The sequence below is a fragment of the Coccinella septempunctata genome, chromosome 5 (genome assembly GCF_907165205.1).
Source record: "Coccinella septempunctata chromosome 5, icCocSept1.1, whole genome shotgun sequence".
NCBI lineage: Eukaryota > Metazoa > Arthropoda > Insecta > Coleoptera > Coccinellidae > Coccinella > Coccinella septempunctata.
In genome coordinates this window covers 23,692,897-23,709,139 of record NC_058193.1, presented here as the reverse complement: position 1 = coordinate 23,709,139, position 16,243 = coordinate 23,692,897, and the positions used below count along the sequence as shown (strand labels likewise).

General features: G+C 33.2%; 1 protein-coding gene across 3 annotated transcripts; it reads right to left on the bottom strand.

The window, feature by feature from the left end:
- Positions 1–538: 538 nt before the first annotated feature.
- Positions 539–15,445, bottom strand: LOC123313726 (protein peste-like). 3 transcript variants are annotated; one of them, XM_044898715.1, is made up of 7 exons: positions 15,287–15,445; positions 5,633–6,068; positions 3,865–4,062; positions 3,003–3,294; positions 2,141–2,343; positions 939–1,012; positions 539–880 (listed from the first exon to the last, which is right to left on the bottom strand). In XM_044898715.1, the coding sequence occupies exons 2-7, from the start codon at positions 6,056–6,058 to the stop codon at positions 592–594; spliced, it is 1,482 nt and encodes a 493-aa protein (XP_044754650.1). In that variant the 5' UTR covers positions 6,059–6,068; positions 15,287–15,445; the 3' UTR covers positions 539–591. The 3 variants fall into 3 exon arrangements, with proteins under 3 accessions (XP_044754650.1, XP_044754651.1, XP_044754649.1); XM_044898716.1 differs by having other exon boundaries at positions 15,291–15,435; XM_044898714.1 differs by lacking the exon at positions 15,287–15,445 and adding an exon at positions 10,469–10,627.
- Positions 15,446–16,243: the final 798 nt, after the last annotated feature.

Sequence of the window (16,243 nt, the reverse complement as noted above, 5' to 3'; positions counted from 1 at the left end):
CCATTTTGCAGCAATTTTTCTCATGTACCAATTTACGTGAACTATACGATGAATGCGTTCGTATGAAATATTCAGTGCTTCAGATATCCGTTTTAGCCTAATTCGACGGTCTGATAAAAAAATTATGTCATGAATTGCATCGTTATTCTCGGGGATTGACACAGAAATTGGCCTTCTCGATCGGTCATCATTTTCAATGGATACAATTTACCTCTTTTGAAGCTTGCAGTCCAATATTTCACGGTCGCTTACGAAGGACATTGATCACCAAGGGTATTAATCATATCTTCGTAAATCTTCTTACCTCTTAACCCTTTCAAATACAGGTACTTGATGATGGCTCGATACTCTAATTTTTCGATTTTCCCAATTTCGATGGACATGTCTTTTGACTTTTTTGACCTTAAACTTCACGTTGTTGCTATGGTGCCGCAATTTTTTTTATGCATGGAACTGGTCTAGGCTAATTAGATATCAATACATCCTCGTACATCACTTCTTTTTTGAACGGACAAAAAGGAGACAACAGAAACCACCCTCATCTTAATGTATTTAATTTACTATTTAATTATATACAAATAATAAAAATTTTCATTTTCCAGACGGCACATTCACTGTAGGAATATCTTGCGTGGAAACCGGCCTTTTCACCTGTTCGATCTGGTATTTCTTCTTCGCACAAGCACAGTCGTAATAAAAGTGTACAAACAATCCTACAAGGATCAATAGACCAATCGTCATGAAAGTTATGGACACTCCGGTGCAGATTTCAGGAAAATGTTGGAGGAGTTTGATGCTTGTAACTAAATGGTCTTTTATGGAGATCTTCTGGTCAAAATAGAAAATTGGCACGTAAACTTTATTCACCGTTTCGAAAAGTCTGAAAAAGGTTTAATTTAAAAAGGATAACTTTTTTATTTTCGAACAATTATACTTACAGAATATTTTGAATTGGTTGTAACAACATATTGAGCTGCATTCTAGCTGCGAATTCTATGACAATTCCTGATTTCTAAAAAAAAAACAAATTACTATATTTCATTCATTGAATGAATGAACTTAATTTGAATGTCGATGAAGCAACAAGAAATTAATGAATTTGAATTTTGAAGTCTCTTTAGTTTTGAAGCTTCGTTTAGCTCTACTAAAAAAAGGGAAATAGAACATGAAATTAGCTGTTAAAACTAAATGATTCCCCTTTCTGAAGCATCCAAAATGGATGAGAAAAATAACAAAAAAATGATTTTTTTCCAAACATTTCACATTTTACAGAGTTAAAACGCGAAGAAGGTCTTTTAGTATCTTCAAATTAAAACAAGAAAAAGATATCAGTGTTCTTATGTGCATATGCATGAATATATAAGATATTGTTTCTGTCGGTCATCTTCAACAATTCTGGTTGATGCTGAGGTAGATTTAATTCCTTTAAAGAAGCATGGGGACTATGGGGAGTGAAAATCCTCAGCATTGCAGAAGGATAATATGTTGAAAAATCTTTAGGAAGTAAAGTGAATATAGCATATAAAATATTTGAATGGGAAAGTGTCGAAAATAGATCTGTTTGAACTATTTTCAATATCTCAATGTCTCTGACTATTGGGGTAATAAAATGAATACATTTAGAGTGACTAGTGGACAGCGAATGAAGTTTCAGTAGAGTTTAAGCTATTATATGTTTAATAATTGCCTTTTGGGAGTTATCTATCTAATAGTTTTGCATCTAAACTTTCAGCACACGAAGGATATATGAACCTTCATCGAATGCAAAGTTTGAAATACCATGCAAAACCCAGCAAACGTTGAAAATGGCAATAAGGATTAGCTGATCCTGAAATCAGTAATCAATGAATATTTCTATTTAGGGCTGAAATAAGAGCCTTGGAAAAGCTTGAAATATCCGATAGAGGAAACGACTAGAATGTCATATGAATAAAAATCTGCACTCTGTCAAGTTTCTCTGGTTGAGATCACGAAGTTTGATGAACCATATACCAAAAGTGATTAATGAAGATTTGATAGTCGATTAGTGAAAAATGGTTCATTAATGAGTGATTCATTGATAAAACAAAGATCAAGCAAACAATAGAATACGATGAGTGTATGCATCGATAGTGGATGAAATATTTTTAGTCCTACTTACTGGCTCCAAAACAATATAAAATTCGTCTCTTTCCTTGTCTGGAACCACACCCTCAATAGAGTTGATGTAGTAGGGGTCAGCATGATAAAAATTAGGAAACGAAAGGAATGTAGGCGATCCCTGCCTACATAGAGATACGTTGAAAACTCCCGAAGGATTACATTCACCATTACAGAAACATTTATTCTCGGGTCGCAGTGTGCCTGAAAAATAACACATTACATTTATTAGAGAAATATCTTTCTTTGTCAAATATTACTCTTTTAGCGCAAAAAGATTTAGAGCAACTTCAAGTTTGAAAATGTTTGAATGAATTCAATATTTTATCACTTAGGCTCGTTTTGCACCGACTTATTCAAGGCAGGCCTAATTTTAAAGGTTTTCAGTGATTACTATGCTGACTGCTATAAAAATCATAAGTCAAAGCCTTAAGGTGCCTACAGATTACTCTGACGCGACGTGGGCCCACGTCATAATGCGCATGACTCAAAAATCTAACATGGGATTTTGCGCGGAAGCGTTCAAACCGGTCTGACGTAACTTTGGACGTGCATTCCCACGTCACGTCAGACCAGTTTGAACTCTTCCGCGCAAAATCCCATGTTAGATTTTTGAGTCATGCGCATTGCGACGTGGGCCCACGTCACGTCAGAGTAATCTGTAGGCACCTTAAGGCTTTGATTTATGTTTTATATTGCAGTCACCATAGTAATCACTGAAATAAGTATGTCTCACCGTTATAAATCGGACCAGACTGGTATAATACTTATAAATGAAAGTTTTTCTTTGTCTAAGTAAACTTTATAGGAGAATTTAGTCATCATATTTTAGTTTGCAGTTTTTTTCAGTTGATTTTGCTTACCATTATCGAATAGATGATCTGCTGTATATTTGTAACCCTTTATACCCTTCACAGTGACCTCCTCAACATATTCCAACACAGCGTATCTGCAAAGTTCTGGAGAAAAGAAAACTATCCTATCCTTAGTAGGGTTGATGGGATAAAATTCACCAGCAGATCCTTTGATGTCGTTGCAGTGTCCAGTATAAAAATCTGTGGTGGTTCTGAAGTTCCATGTTGCAATTTTCCCGAAGTTTTCATCCGTGTCGTAATACATGTTATAATAACCATCTTTTCCTTCGGAACCATTGGTCTGAAAACGACTTTAATGAATTCTGGGTACGATTGTCTCAAAATATTTGGATATTTGGGTGGGCAAAATTCGTTGTCTACTGAGGTGATCTCGAGAACTATATAAGAGCTATAGAAGAAACCGTATGACTCATTTCAGGCCTCTTTTTCAGAGAAACAAAGAATGGTGAAAACCGTAGCATCCCACGATTCTTCGTTTTCCAGTTATTAGCAAAAAATTAGATTCTGAAGATTTCAAAAAGTTCTCTTAACTTTTTTGTCTTTGAAGTTACAGATCTGAAATTTGAACCTTCTACAGGCACTTGTACACTACAGCCTTGCCTATAGAATAGAATACATTTATTGATCCTTCCAGACATTAATAAAAATGTATAAGACACGTCAAGACAATTTTTGAAAAAAATTAACATAGTAAAGAACAAAAACAGAAGAAAAAAGAAATTTTTGATCTTAACATAACTTATCTTCTAAAAATTCTTCAACACTATAATGACACTTGTTGATCAAAAGTAATTTGATCTGACTTTTAAATTGCTTGTCAGTCATACTCTTAAATTTTTTATTTACTCACCCCATAAAACAATCCGAATTTATCCTTGATTTCTCCGAACGATGCCAAATTCAATATACTCAAAATACTGTCGTCGAAACCATCGAACAGAATTTTTCCTGCTGGTTCTGTAACTTGGACCGAGCTCAAACTGGAGAGAGAGTAGGAAATTGCCTTTCTGGAAAAATATCCGGAATGCCTAACTTTGTAACCTATCGTCTGAAAAAAAAAAGTATGTCTTAATACTGGAATACAACGCTGGAATGTTCACGCTTTGAGATGTCCTGTTGAAAAACGAACACAGGTATCTGCTCTTGTCGAAATCAGCAGGAGCCAAAATACATTGTTTGTACAAAAAAACTAGCGTTTTCGACAAAGTCAGTGTTTGTCAAAATTACAAAGAAATTTCCTACTAACTATTACTAACTACTAATAAAATTTCATCTAGAATGGACTTAATCTGTGAAAAATATGATTTCAATCACCAGAACAGCTTGAAAAATTAAGAAAGACGAATTTATGTAGCAAAAAGGATAAATTGCTCTCTATAACAAATCTAGAATCAACTTGAGGTGGTAATGTTTCTATGAAAGTAAAATGAAACGTTTTCCTAATAATTGGGGAGCCGACGATGCTAATAAATCGGGATTTACTCGAGCGTCGTGGAGACCTAGTGGATTTTGGTTTTGACCCATTAATCTGACACTAATTAGGGGGGGTTTTCTCAATTTGACACTTTGAAGATGATAAAAATGCTTTTTTTTTCGAATATTCCCCTGCCTGTACCTCTAATCGTTTCTGTATTCATTATGAAAGTTGTAGATAATAAAACTCTACACAACTTTCGTCTGAAGCAATTTTACATACTCTTTCTTAACCATTCTCGAGTTAGAGGGCGATAAGGGCGAGGAGCTTAGCCACGCATGCGAAAGGGCAAGGTCAATGTAGAATCCCAGTCTAATCTACTTTCATCCAATTGTCAAAATGACAAGGTATTTCTATGATGACAATTTCTAAATTAGTCTCTGACTGAACCTTAGAATGTACTATTTTCCAACGAGTGGATTTTCGCTTCAGCTTGTATCGCATTTATCGCCATATATATCAAAAACGTTTGAACGTAGAAAAATTGCTTAGGACAAAATTTGTAGAAAATGTTATGCTCTACAACTTTTATAATGAATGCGAAAAAGATTTGAAGCCCAGGGGAGGAGATAATGCAAAAAAACTAATTTTTGTGACCTTTATGGCCAATTTTTATTGTTTCGGCTTGCTTAAACTGTCAGACTATATTTTTCCCTTATTCTTGAATCATTAGCTTCAAAATAAGAAAAAACGCCACCGAGCTCGAGAAATTACACGTGACGTTTTTTTTTGCAACTTTGGCGCCCTCCCACACATTTTTGACACGCTTAGATTGTTAGATTAAGAGAATATATACTTTTCAACATGTAATTAATCACATATATCTTTCTTACACGCTCGAGTATGTACAATGGTCGTTTTTCTTTACTATTCTGACAGGCTATCTTATACAATTCCCCCTATATACAGGTCTAATTTTTGGTATAGGTACTCTACAGGGTCCAAGGTATGTCCCCTTATATAAATCTGACACGCTCGAGTAAATCCCGAATTTCCCTCTTCGGCTCCACAACTATAACGATATTATTCGATAATTATTTCAATGTTAGCGTTATTTGAAAATTGCAAGGTCATTTTCCACTCGGACATGATACCTCAAAACGTGAAAGTTGGCCATACTCTTCCTTATGAAAACCAAGCTTACCAGTGAAACTGCATTGACTGTGGTAATCATGTCTTCTAAAGGCCTAACACTTTCTTTTGCATCGAAATGATACAGTTTCCTATGCTTGAAAGAAACTGTTTTGTTGCTGTTCCATGTGATATTTATTTTTTCTCTGCATTCCTTGAATTTGTATGGACCGATTCTCTCGAACTTGGGCTTTATACCCCGGTTCCTTATATCCTCTGGATTCGTCCAATTGAAGAGATAAACGTCCATATCTAACGGAGGATTGTTGATGAGCCATGCTGAGTATGATGCTGATCCTTCTTTGAAGGTCATCGCCGTTTTAATGATACCATCGTGTATTGGATCGAGGAATACTAACAGAAGGATGCCCAAAAGGCTCAAACTCAAACCCAGGACTAAAACGATGATTTGGACGTAAAGCCTTCTTCTCTTCTTCATGTTCACATTTCTGAAAAAAAAGCAATATGATAATTAAATATCTTATTCGAAATATAAAGTGTTGAATAGATGTGGCCGATACTTGATGACAATCCATTATTGAACTGAAAATCTGTATTATGATTTTCTCTAACATTGCGTATGTGACTACGACACGTGTTTCGCTATCACAGTAGCATCTTCAGGTGTGTTAAGGTGAACTGAATTATTCAGTATAGAACGAAAAGATATATACACAATTAATGATAGTTTCCAGAATATTTAAAACCATTATACTACAGGTACAAATCGAAGAGTAAATCAAAATAGTTATTTATGTACCAAGAACGAAAAACTGTCTATTACGGTCGAGTCTGCAAATTGATAGCAGAGGCGCAGCCGAGGATAGCAAGCAGGCGAGACAATATAAAGAGTTTTTTGCCGAGGTGCATATTACATTTTTTCGCCGACCTCACATATCTTTTATAATCCTGATTATAATGAACACTTATATTCAAATTACGTGCCTAATTCACATCTAGCAGATTTCGTAAAGATTTAATTTGACAACAGCAAATGACAGTTATTGTCACGAACACTCATGTTTTCATAAAATTCTGTATTCCCAAAGTTGATTCAATTGCCACTTTATGCAGTACTGAATCTTATTGAAAAAAAGCCATCAGAAGAAAAGAGTTTGCGGACGAAAAGTTTATGCGGACGAAAATTACTTGCCTTCGAAAATAGTCTACTTTTCGTTCGGAAATCGGTGCGTAAAATGTCATACTTTAAGTCGATGAAAAATTAATTTATCAATGTTTAACAGAACAAATTTTAGAGGTGGCTTTTTCCACCTCTTGCAATGATAGTGGAACACCACCAAAATTTTATTATATTGCCTTCTCGCTCAATTTCATTCCTTTCAGTTTTTTGGTTTCTAAGCAAAAAATTGAGTATTGCTTTTTAGGTGCTAATTCTGGGCTGCTATATTGCAGAGGGACTGCTCGAAAATAATATACTAGAGACACAACACAATTTTCTGATACGGAATGACCCCTTATCTACTGCGATAGCGAAACACGTGTCGTGGTTGAATAAATCATGTTAGTGAAAATCTTATAGGTCTTTTAATTTTTTAGTTACATATTTTGAGGATTTTCCATTAATAATTGTAGTTTCAGCAGAAATTCAGCATCATATGAAATATTTTTAAGAGAAATTATCTCCTATGAAATCAAAATCAAATAATCATATTTCTGTATGCAAATACTAGATCCAAAAAGTCTTTCTTGCGCTTAGGAGTAATGTTTTGTGCTCCTCGACCTTCTACTGTCACACTAGGTACATGCAAGAATTCGACCACTCAAATTCAGAACTTTTTGTTCTTCATTCTACCATACCAAAGAAAAATTTTTATGAAGATTTCATCTGTATATATTCAAACAGCAACAATAGTTTGTATATCTATGTAGATATAATGAATTTTGATTCAATTTTTCTCCCAGAAATATATATTCTCTATTATTTCTATGATTCCTTCTATTCTTTGGAAGACCACGGTGTTCACGGATTTCCTCAAAATTGATGATAATTGATGGTTCATTAAAGGTTATCAGAATCAGTAGGATATAGGATAATTCATCAGAGATCAAGGCATGGAGTTTGAAGTTCAAGTTATAACAATTATTATTAGTCATCAAAAATCATTAGAATAAATCACGAGGAAATTTTTTGATTAGTTAAAGCCATGCACCTAATCAACATCCTATCCGACAAAACAAGAATGCTGTATCAGCCAAGGTAGAGAGCTAAATTCACAGGAAAAACTCGAAAGCAATCGAAATATTACTACTTCTCCATAGATATACAAAGTGTCCTGGAATTAGGAGCCAACAATTCAGCATTGTATTCTATGATCTCGATATTGAAGAATGTTCGAATAATTTCCAGTTTTTCAACGGAGCTACAAAACTCTTCCAAGGAACGAATCTGAAAAAGGTTTTTTCATTTTCTCTGGAACTGCTTGCGTGCCAGGGGCATGAGATATTGTGTGATTTTTTTCACTTAGGGACAAAGAGTAAAAAAACTTCGATCTATTTCTATATCACACTGAGGGCTTCAAGGGTGAATATCTCGACAATTTCTTTGTTCCTCGATATTTTCCAATTTTGATTTTTGAGGCACTATTTTGTAAACCCAATGTGGTTACTTAGAAGGCATAGTATTTTCTCTTCTGGAAGCATCATTTTTGAGAAAAAAACTATATATAGTGGATATCACTGAATGAATTTCTGGGTACCAGTTTCAGACGCTTCTGATTAGATGTTCATACTATTTTCATAGAGAAGCCCATAGCTTCCTACAATATTCTTAAAACCGTAAGATACAGTGTGGAATTATTATAGACGGCTAATTCTGGGTCAAGCTGTATGAAAACAATAGTACCTTGTGTTAGTATGACCTTTCAAATCAAGCAGAATAACAGGAGAAATAATCAAAAGCACTTATAGAGCGGAAATATATAGTGGGTGTTCTATTCTGAGGTATGAGTTGTTTTTGTGTTGTTTTTCTCAATATAACAAAATAAAAAGGTAAAAAAAACAGGACCAGACTGAATGAAGCTATATTTCAAATTAACCTCAAGAAAATCTTCCCATACACGGTGTTCCCGGACGAATGCGACAAACGGGAACCATGAACTGAGGTTATCAATGTGAACTAGTACAAAGAGGTTTCAATTGTCTGAAAGCTTTAATTTGGATTGAGAAGTGTATTTCATGTCTGTGAATAATAATGAATAAAAAATATTGACGGCACCAATACAATTACATATATTGTCCTGCCTGGAGGTGTCTGTTGTCTGCTTTAGTTTGGGTAATAAATACAAGATGATAATTAGACCTTGACTGAAATTAAAGTTCAATAAATCTTGAACTAATCAACTGATCCCAAATTTTGCGGGGGTATCTATTATCTTTTTTAACATTCTAAAGCTTTTATGATAAAACATAATTAGATACCTAGTTCCTACTTCCTTTAAATGGCTGTGGATTTCTGCAGCGTTGAAGTTGACTTTATATCTGGGTATTTTATCTCATTGTTATCGTTTGGTAAGAAATGAATACGATGTGATCTGGTTGCTCCACATTTTTTTAAGTGAGTACTTTGGGTGAACTGGAAACAAGTCCAAAGACCAGATTGATATATATCTGCTTTTCTCCCATTTCTGTATAATCAATTATACACTCTTTCTTTGGTAACACCAGAACTGTATAGATGTTCAACTTGAAAAATGAGAAAACTATTTCCGAAAGAATAAGCTGCTACTGTTGACTCACACAGCGAAGAACCCAAGTTCTTAGCAAGAACCGATTTCTGAGGTCATACTGCAGCCGAATATTTCTCCGAAGAATAGATTCAAGATAAGAGCCTGGTAAATTTTGTTATGTACACAATTAATTTGCTGTTAATAGGATATTTGAAAACGTTGTTTCTGGTACTTGAAGATGAATGATTGCCGAAGTTTGCTCTATAAACAAATTTCGAAAATCTCACAAAGAAAGCCCTTATTTATTATTTCCTATATAATGATATGTTCAGTTTGCTTAGATATTGAATATGGAATCCATTCTTCAATAAATTTTTTGCCCGATGTCTAGAATAAATCCCAGTAAGTTTAGCTATATTTGTAAGTATACAGGGTGTGTCATCGACTTTTAAATATACTCGAACAGAAGATACCAGAGCTCCAAAGAAACACTTTCTTCCTCTACCTTTTTTTCCAATTCCACTTGGTTGAAATGATACAGGCTAATAAGAATCCATTAAAAACAGTTGAACCCCACAAGCGGTTTTATCGAATGGAATGATTTTCGAAATTCCTATAGTTTTTCATTGATATGATGAATTACCTTTTTGTTTTCATTAAGAAGATTCAGAAAAAATAGAAGAGAAATCAAGAGGAGAATATTCAATATTTATCGCAAACGAAATGTGGTAACTTATACCTTATAAGTTATACTTATACTTCGTTCACCAAATGCAATGGAAAAAGTCAGGCTTGTTTTTCTGATATAGTAGCTCATTTCTGAGATTGAAATGGTTTATTTAATGTTTGCAAATACTTCACTCTCAGGTTTCCAGAGGTGGCATAGCATATTATGAAAACTTAAGATGACTAAGTATATCTTTTTATCTAGGCCGAATCGAAAAAAAATTTCAAGGAAAAAAGTGTCTTTTGAACTCGAAAATCTCCTGTTAAAATATATGTATAAGTCAAAGACTCACCCTTTATATGGTTTTGAATAAGTGACAGATAAAGCGGCTCTGTCTCCAACTGCGTTTCAACAAAATTTACTTCACTTACATCCAATCTTTGTTGTAGCGATCTCATTGAATTTGTATTGAAAATAGTAGGATTATCATTCTCACCTAAACAAAACGATTCCTTCAATGAAACTCCACACTCTCGAAGCAACATCACAGAACTAAAACACACTAATTATGGTTCATTTTCCTTCAAAACAATAATCTTTGAGAACACTGATAACGTTTGACCCACCAAAAGAAACTGTAGCAAAAATTGATATTGTAAGGTCACTTGAGCACGATGCTACGGAGAATCAAATTGATAATTTCATTTCGTGAACGGCATAATGATGTATATCAAAAATTAAGCGAGGTCACAGCGTTGATGAGTTTTCAAAATTTATATGTGGTAGTAGGAAATGATAAGGGAAGTGTTAATACATAATTAGTTGAAAATATTTAGGTTCTTTAAATCGAACTCTTTCTAATATCAGTTGTTTGACGTATTAACTCCATGGAAAAATCTGAATGGGATACCGTTTATAATTTCTTAATGATGCCTCCTTTCACTTCCCAGAAAAGATAGATTATTCCAAATTTATATTGAGGATTTTTAGGCCTGTTCATGAGATGGATCAATTATCTTGTAATTGCATTCGTTGTTTTCTGATATCATATGGTAAGCCCGATAGTAGAATGATAAATGGAAAATACTCTTCTATTTTTTATATGAGTTGCTCCCATTTCATCAAATGGGAACTATCACTGGATCATCAACAATTTGTTATTTATAAGTTTATTGACTTGTTTATTGTTTTCTTCGAATCTTATAAGAAACTGTGCGGTGTTTAATTTTGATGCAGATAATATTCCTTATTCATTTGTTTCATAAGCATTTATTGAGAAAACAGAAACTCATATATTTCTCCCATTGAATGGTGTCAACTCGATCTTTACTTTAGAAATGATTTAAGTAGTATAGATGACAGTTATAGGATACCGAATCAATTTTGAAAACAAAAGTAGGTGACAGATGATGCAAATATAGATAAGAAATCGTTGATAATTCGAACAATTGACGACCCCTTTCTGATGAATTTTTTATAGAGTTCACAGCTGCTTACCTCACATCGAAAGGTATTTTCGAGTCGAGAACTGTCATCTTTATGAACAAAAACAATTCTTTGTTTTACCAATCTCCTCTTGCTCATTTCGCAAGTAGGAAATCTGAGTTAGAACTGATATTTTTTATGTTTCTTTCAAGCCAATTATGACTAATTGACTGACGTTTGTTACTGTTGTCACATTTTTGTTCATGTCTATTGTATGGGCTCTTTTTGTGCCGATGTTAAGCTGAATCTTAAGATAAGGAAGTTTAAAACCATGTTTATTATCTGAAGAATTCTAGTTTCCGTCTCGTTCTCGACGCTTTTGAACAGTTACTTGCCCGGCTATTTATTTGTTGTTATGAGGAATATTGTTGAAAATAGCCCCTGATTATTTAACTCCAATTATATAGCTACTTCAATATAGAAAATTGTTTGACCAGCATGGATTGTTAATGATATTCCACGATTATACTTATTTTATCGACTCATTTCCAAATTTTCCTGAGACGATAACTCAAAATTATTATTTCCATCCTCATTCTCATTTTCAAGTTTAATTCCTATTATTTGATATCAGGAATATGGCAATTGATTCAATTTTGTTAATTTGTGACGATATTTTTTATGAAAGTTATGTCAGATGAATTATATTTAGAATTTTTGAAAGAAAGAAAGGATCGAATGACAAAATAGGGTTTCCATTTGAAATAAGGAACTTAAGAAAGTAGGATCATGCCAGTGGCGGTTCTAGGAGTAATTTTGGGGGAGACATAATTTTATATTTGAAATTCTGTAAGTTGTGTTTGTTGATAAAAATACGTATTACTTCATATTTGTAATATAAGCTATAGGTTTGACAAAAAACTACTTTGAAATCTATTCTTATTTGAAGAGGGGAATTAAATCAGTTTTCGATATTCGAAAAAATATTTCTATCAAGTTCTCAAAGAGCAAGTCTTCTAGTAATGAATTCGGTCTTGAAGAATTTTTAGCTGACTCAATTTTTCTTGGAATTTTTCTAAGGTCAAATTTCGATACGTGTATCTTACAGAAAAAAGTTATCGTAGATCTAAATGTGGTGAGCAACTCTTCTAGTGACAAATGTCGAAATTTCATCAAGCTCGGTACATTCATTCGGTCCTTACAAATTTTTTATTGACCTCATATTTTTTGGGGATTGGAAAGGTAAACTTTCAATCGCGTATCTCCCAGAAAAATCATTGTAGATCTAAATGTGATATATATTCTGAAATAGCAATTCTTCTAATGATAAATCTCGAAATTTCTTCGACCTTGGTGAAGCTGTTAGATTTTGACTAATTTTTATCTAACCTACTAATACATTCTTCTTCTAGTAATAAATCTCGAAATTTAATTTTTTTAAATTCGAGAAAATATTTCTCTTAGTTTCTCAAAAGGGGCCATGGGGGCATTGCCCTCCCTGGAAATGGCCTTGGATCACGCTCACTCTCGCGCCTGGTTTTCTGGGTTAACCAGGAGTTTTCTTTCAAAGCAACTTAAGTAACGCACAAAATGGTATTTACTGTTTTGTAGCAAAACACGAAGATATTCCTTCTGAATTGTATACGTACTAAATTTTTTATATACAGAGTGAGTCAATGACTTGTACATAAATTTCAACAAAAGTTTCCTGAGGTCAAAAGAAATCACTTTTTCCATTATTTTTAATTCGAATTGGTTGGAAATATGCGGGCTGTTAAAAATTCATGAAAAAATTTAATTTTGCGTTACATCTAACACTTATTATCTCAACGATTTCATTGAATGAAATCATTTTCAGAATATAGTTTTCATTGATGTGATGCATCTTCTACGAACACAAAATTTCACCCTCATCTTAGTTTCTCTTGAAAGTAAGTCGAATGGCTATATATTTTCGTTTATGCCGAATCGAAAAAAAAGGTGAAAGAATAATATATTAATTTTGACCTCAGGAATCTATGGTTAAAATATATGCACAAGTCAAAAATTCACCCTGTATAATTGATTAGAGTTTCTCTTGAAAGTAAGTCTATATATATATTTTTGTTTAGGCCGAATAGAAAAAAAAGGTAAAAGAACAATATATTTATTTTGACCTCAAGAATCTACGGTTAAAATATATGTACAAGTCAAAAATTCACTCTGTATAATTGGGTAGAGGATGTGTCTGTCATAGACCTCAAAATACATAACACAAGAGAGAATTCGCATGCAATTTGTTTAACCATTTCATATCTATAATAAAGAGAGGGTGGTTGAAAACCCTCATCAATCACCCAATCATTAAACAAAAGATTTAATTTTTCTAGCACAAAAAGCTATAGGGTTGTCATTAAAACAAAAATTCAACTACTTTTCAGCCTCCTATAGAGGGTGCATGATAAACTACTTAATTATACCTGAAAAATTCAAATAACGTAATTAAAAATTAAATTGACCAATTTGAGGTATTTTCTATAAAAAAGTAAATACCGAAGTATGAAGTTTGCACGTTGCTTTTTGGTCACTCTGTAGTTGTAGATGTATCGGATCTACCGAAATTATTAAATAAAGGAACTGGTATTTTATTTCGATTCATAATTAGCTAGAAACAGATGAAAATCAAATGATTATCAATAAAATAGTTCACTACACTTTAGTGTAATCGTTCTGTTGAACAGAACTGTAGCTGTTAATCGATTGTACGATTAAGTATGTAATTTTTTTCGAATAATACCCAAAACCGAAAACCGTGAAAATATGTTTTGATACTGCTTTCGATAAGTACAAACTCCAAAGTTCTTTGTGCATTTCCATTCAACCAAACTGTGATTGTTCAAAAAACAAACTTTACCAAAACGCATGGTCCCTGCATAACTATTGCCAATGGAGAATATGTATATAGTTAATGACACAAAAAAACGTTTTTTTTTTCATTTTTGTTGAGTGCCTAATATCTTTACCAGGAGATATTTCAGTTTTATCTATTCTTTCCTAAATATCCTGCATATTAGCATTTGAACACAATAACTCAATAATATTAGTAAAATCTCTCATTTCATCAAAATATTTTTTCCAGTCAATAGGTTTACGCAGATTGTGTGTCATAACTATCAGGATATTTGAACTAAAACATGGCGATAGGACCAAATATGAAATGTGGCTGAATAAATTTTTGAAGTGGAAAAAGATACAAGGCGGGCAACTTTTTTTTCTTTTTCCGAATCAATTCCTAAACACTCTAAGCAAAATAATTCAGTGAAAGGAAATAACATTCAGGTACCCGCAATAGTTTTCATAAATGAAATTATATTTGAAATGCCAGCCTCCTGAAACAATGAACTCAATTCCATTGTATTACGTGAATGCTACCACTTAATTTCCCAGATTGGAATCACGTGGCGCCCGCTATAACAAAATGTGAAGTGAATACATACATAAAATAATATTGATAGTCCGAAGTTGTACCTCTGCGCCGATTTTGAAAACTTTCGACAATGAAATTATTGGCTTACAACTTTTACGCCCTGTATATTTTTCCATAGCAATATTTTAAGAAGGTTATAGTCCTTAGACTATTTCCCAATAGTTATGATTCACACGGTATATTTTATTCACAAAATACTAAAACATGTCAAAAATTCTTCCCGATGGAAATTTTGGGAAGTTTTTTTATGTAAATATAATCAATTTCACGAGATGACATATCGCCTACAAATTTAAATGAAATACGTTGCGAATGAACAATAAATGCAAGAAAAGCAATGGAAAAGAAGACTCAGTCATATGCTTGCATAAAACAAAGGAACAACCTTTGTCACTTCCAAGTTAATAAAATTATAAATCTCACCTACGATCTATTCTTTCGTCTTCAGCAATTTCGATGCAGCAAATTTTTAAACTAAATATTCAGAACACATGCACCCAGATTGAACATGTTAAGTAGTTCTTGTGGACAAAATTAAATGATTGCAGTCAACAGCAAGATAGAAATTATCTACTGAATGAGATAATGACTTACATTTAGCTCGACCTCAGCATGAAGTTTAGTTGATGTTTATTTTCTTGGACAAACATTTTTCTGGGAAATAGTTCTGTTATCAAATTATTTATCTATTAATTGATCTAACTGGGAAGAAATCTATTATCCGGATCTCCTGAGCATATCATCAATATTGCGAAAACAAAAGATCTTTGCCCATTCATATTCTTTATCACCTACTTTTAATTCATTCGATTCTAAATAATGTTGTTTCAAATCAAGATTATCTAAAGAGGAATTGGAAAGTTCTAGGGAAATTTTTGCAACTGATGATGTGATTACTTTTGGGCTTTGAAGTGAGTCGGTAGCTTTTGCGGGCTACAATTCATAACTAGAAGAAACTGAACTGAAGAAAAAAAGTTTTTGTGATATTTCCAAAAGTAAAGTTGTATACTCCATTCACTTTCATTTTAGCACTCGGTTGGCCATGAAATAATTATCTCATTCTCAAGTTTTTGTAATTAGAAAGGAGTAGGGTTTTTACTCATGAAATTTCGTTGATGTCATAACGCCGATGCGTTACAACTAATATCAATTAATATCACAAAAATGCCGAAATTAATTGAAAAAGAGAGAAGACAGGGTTTCAGGAAGTGCCATTTAGAATTCAGGTACGCTCATTCAAATATTAGGTAACCCTGATATTCTAATATCTACAATATATCAGACGGTAGCGAACATATTCAATGTGAGAAAGTTTATATTATGTTTTATCTTAATCTAAACGATTTATATTTTAGCTGAATGTTTCCGCAATCAGAAAGA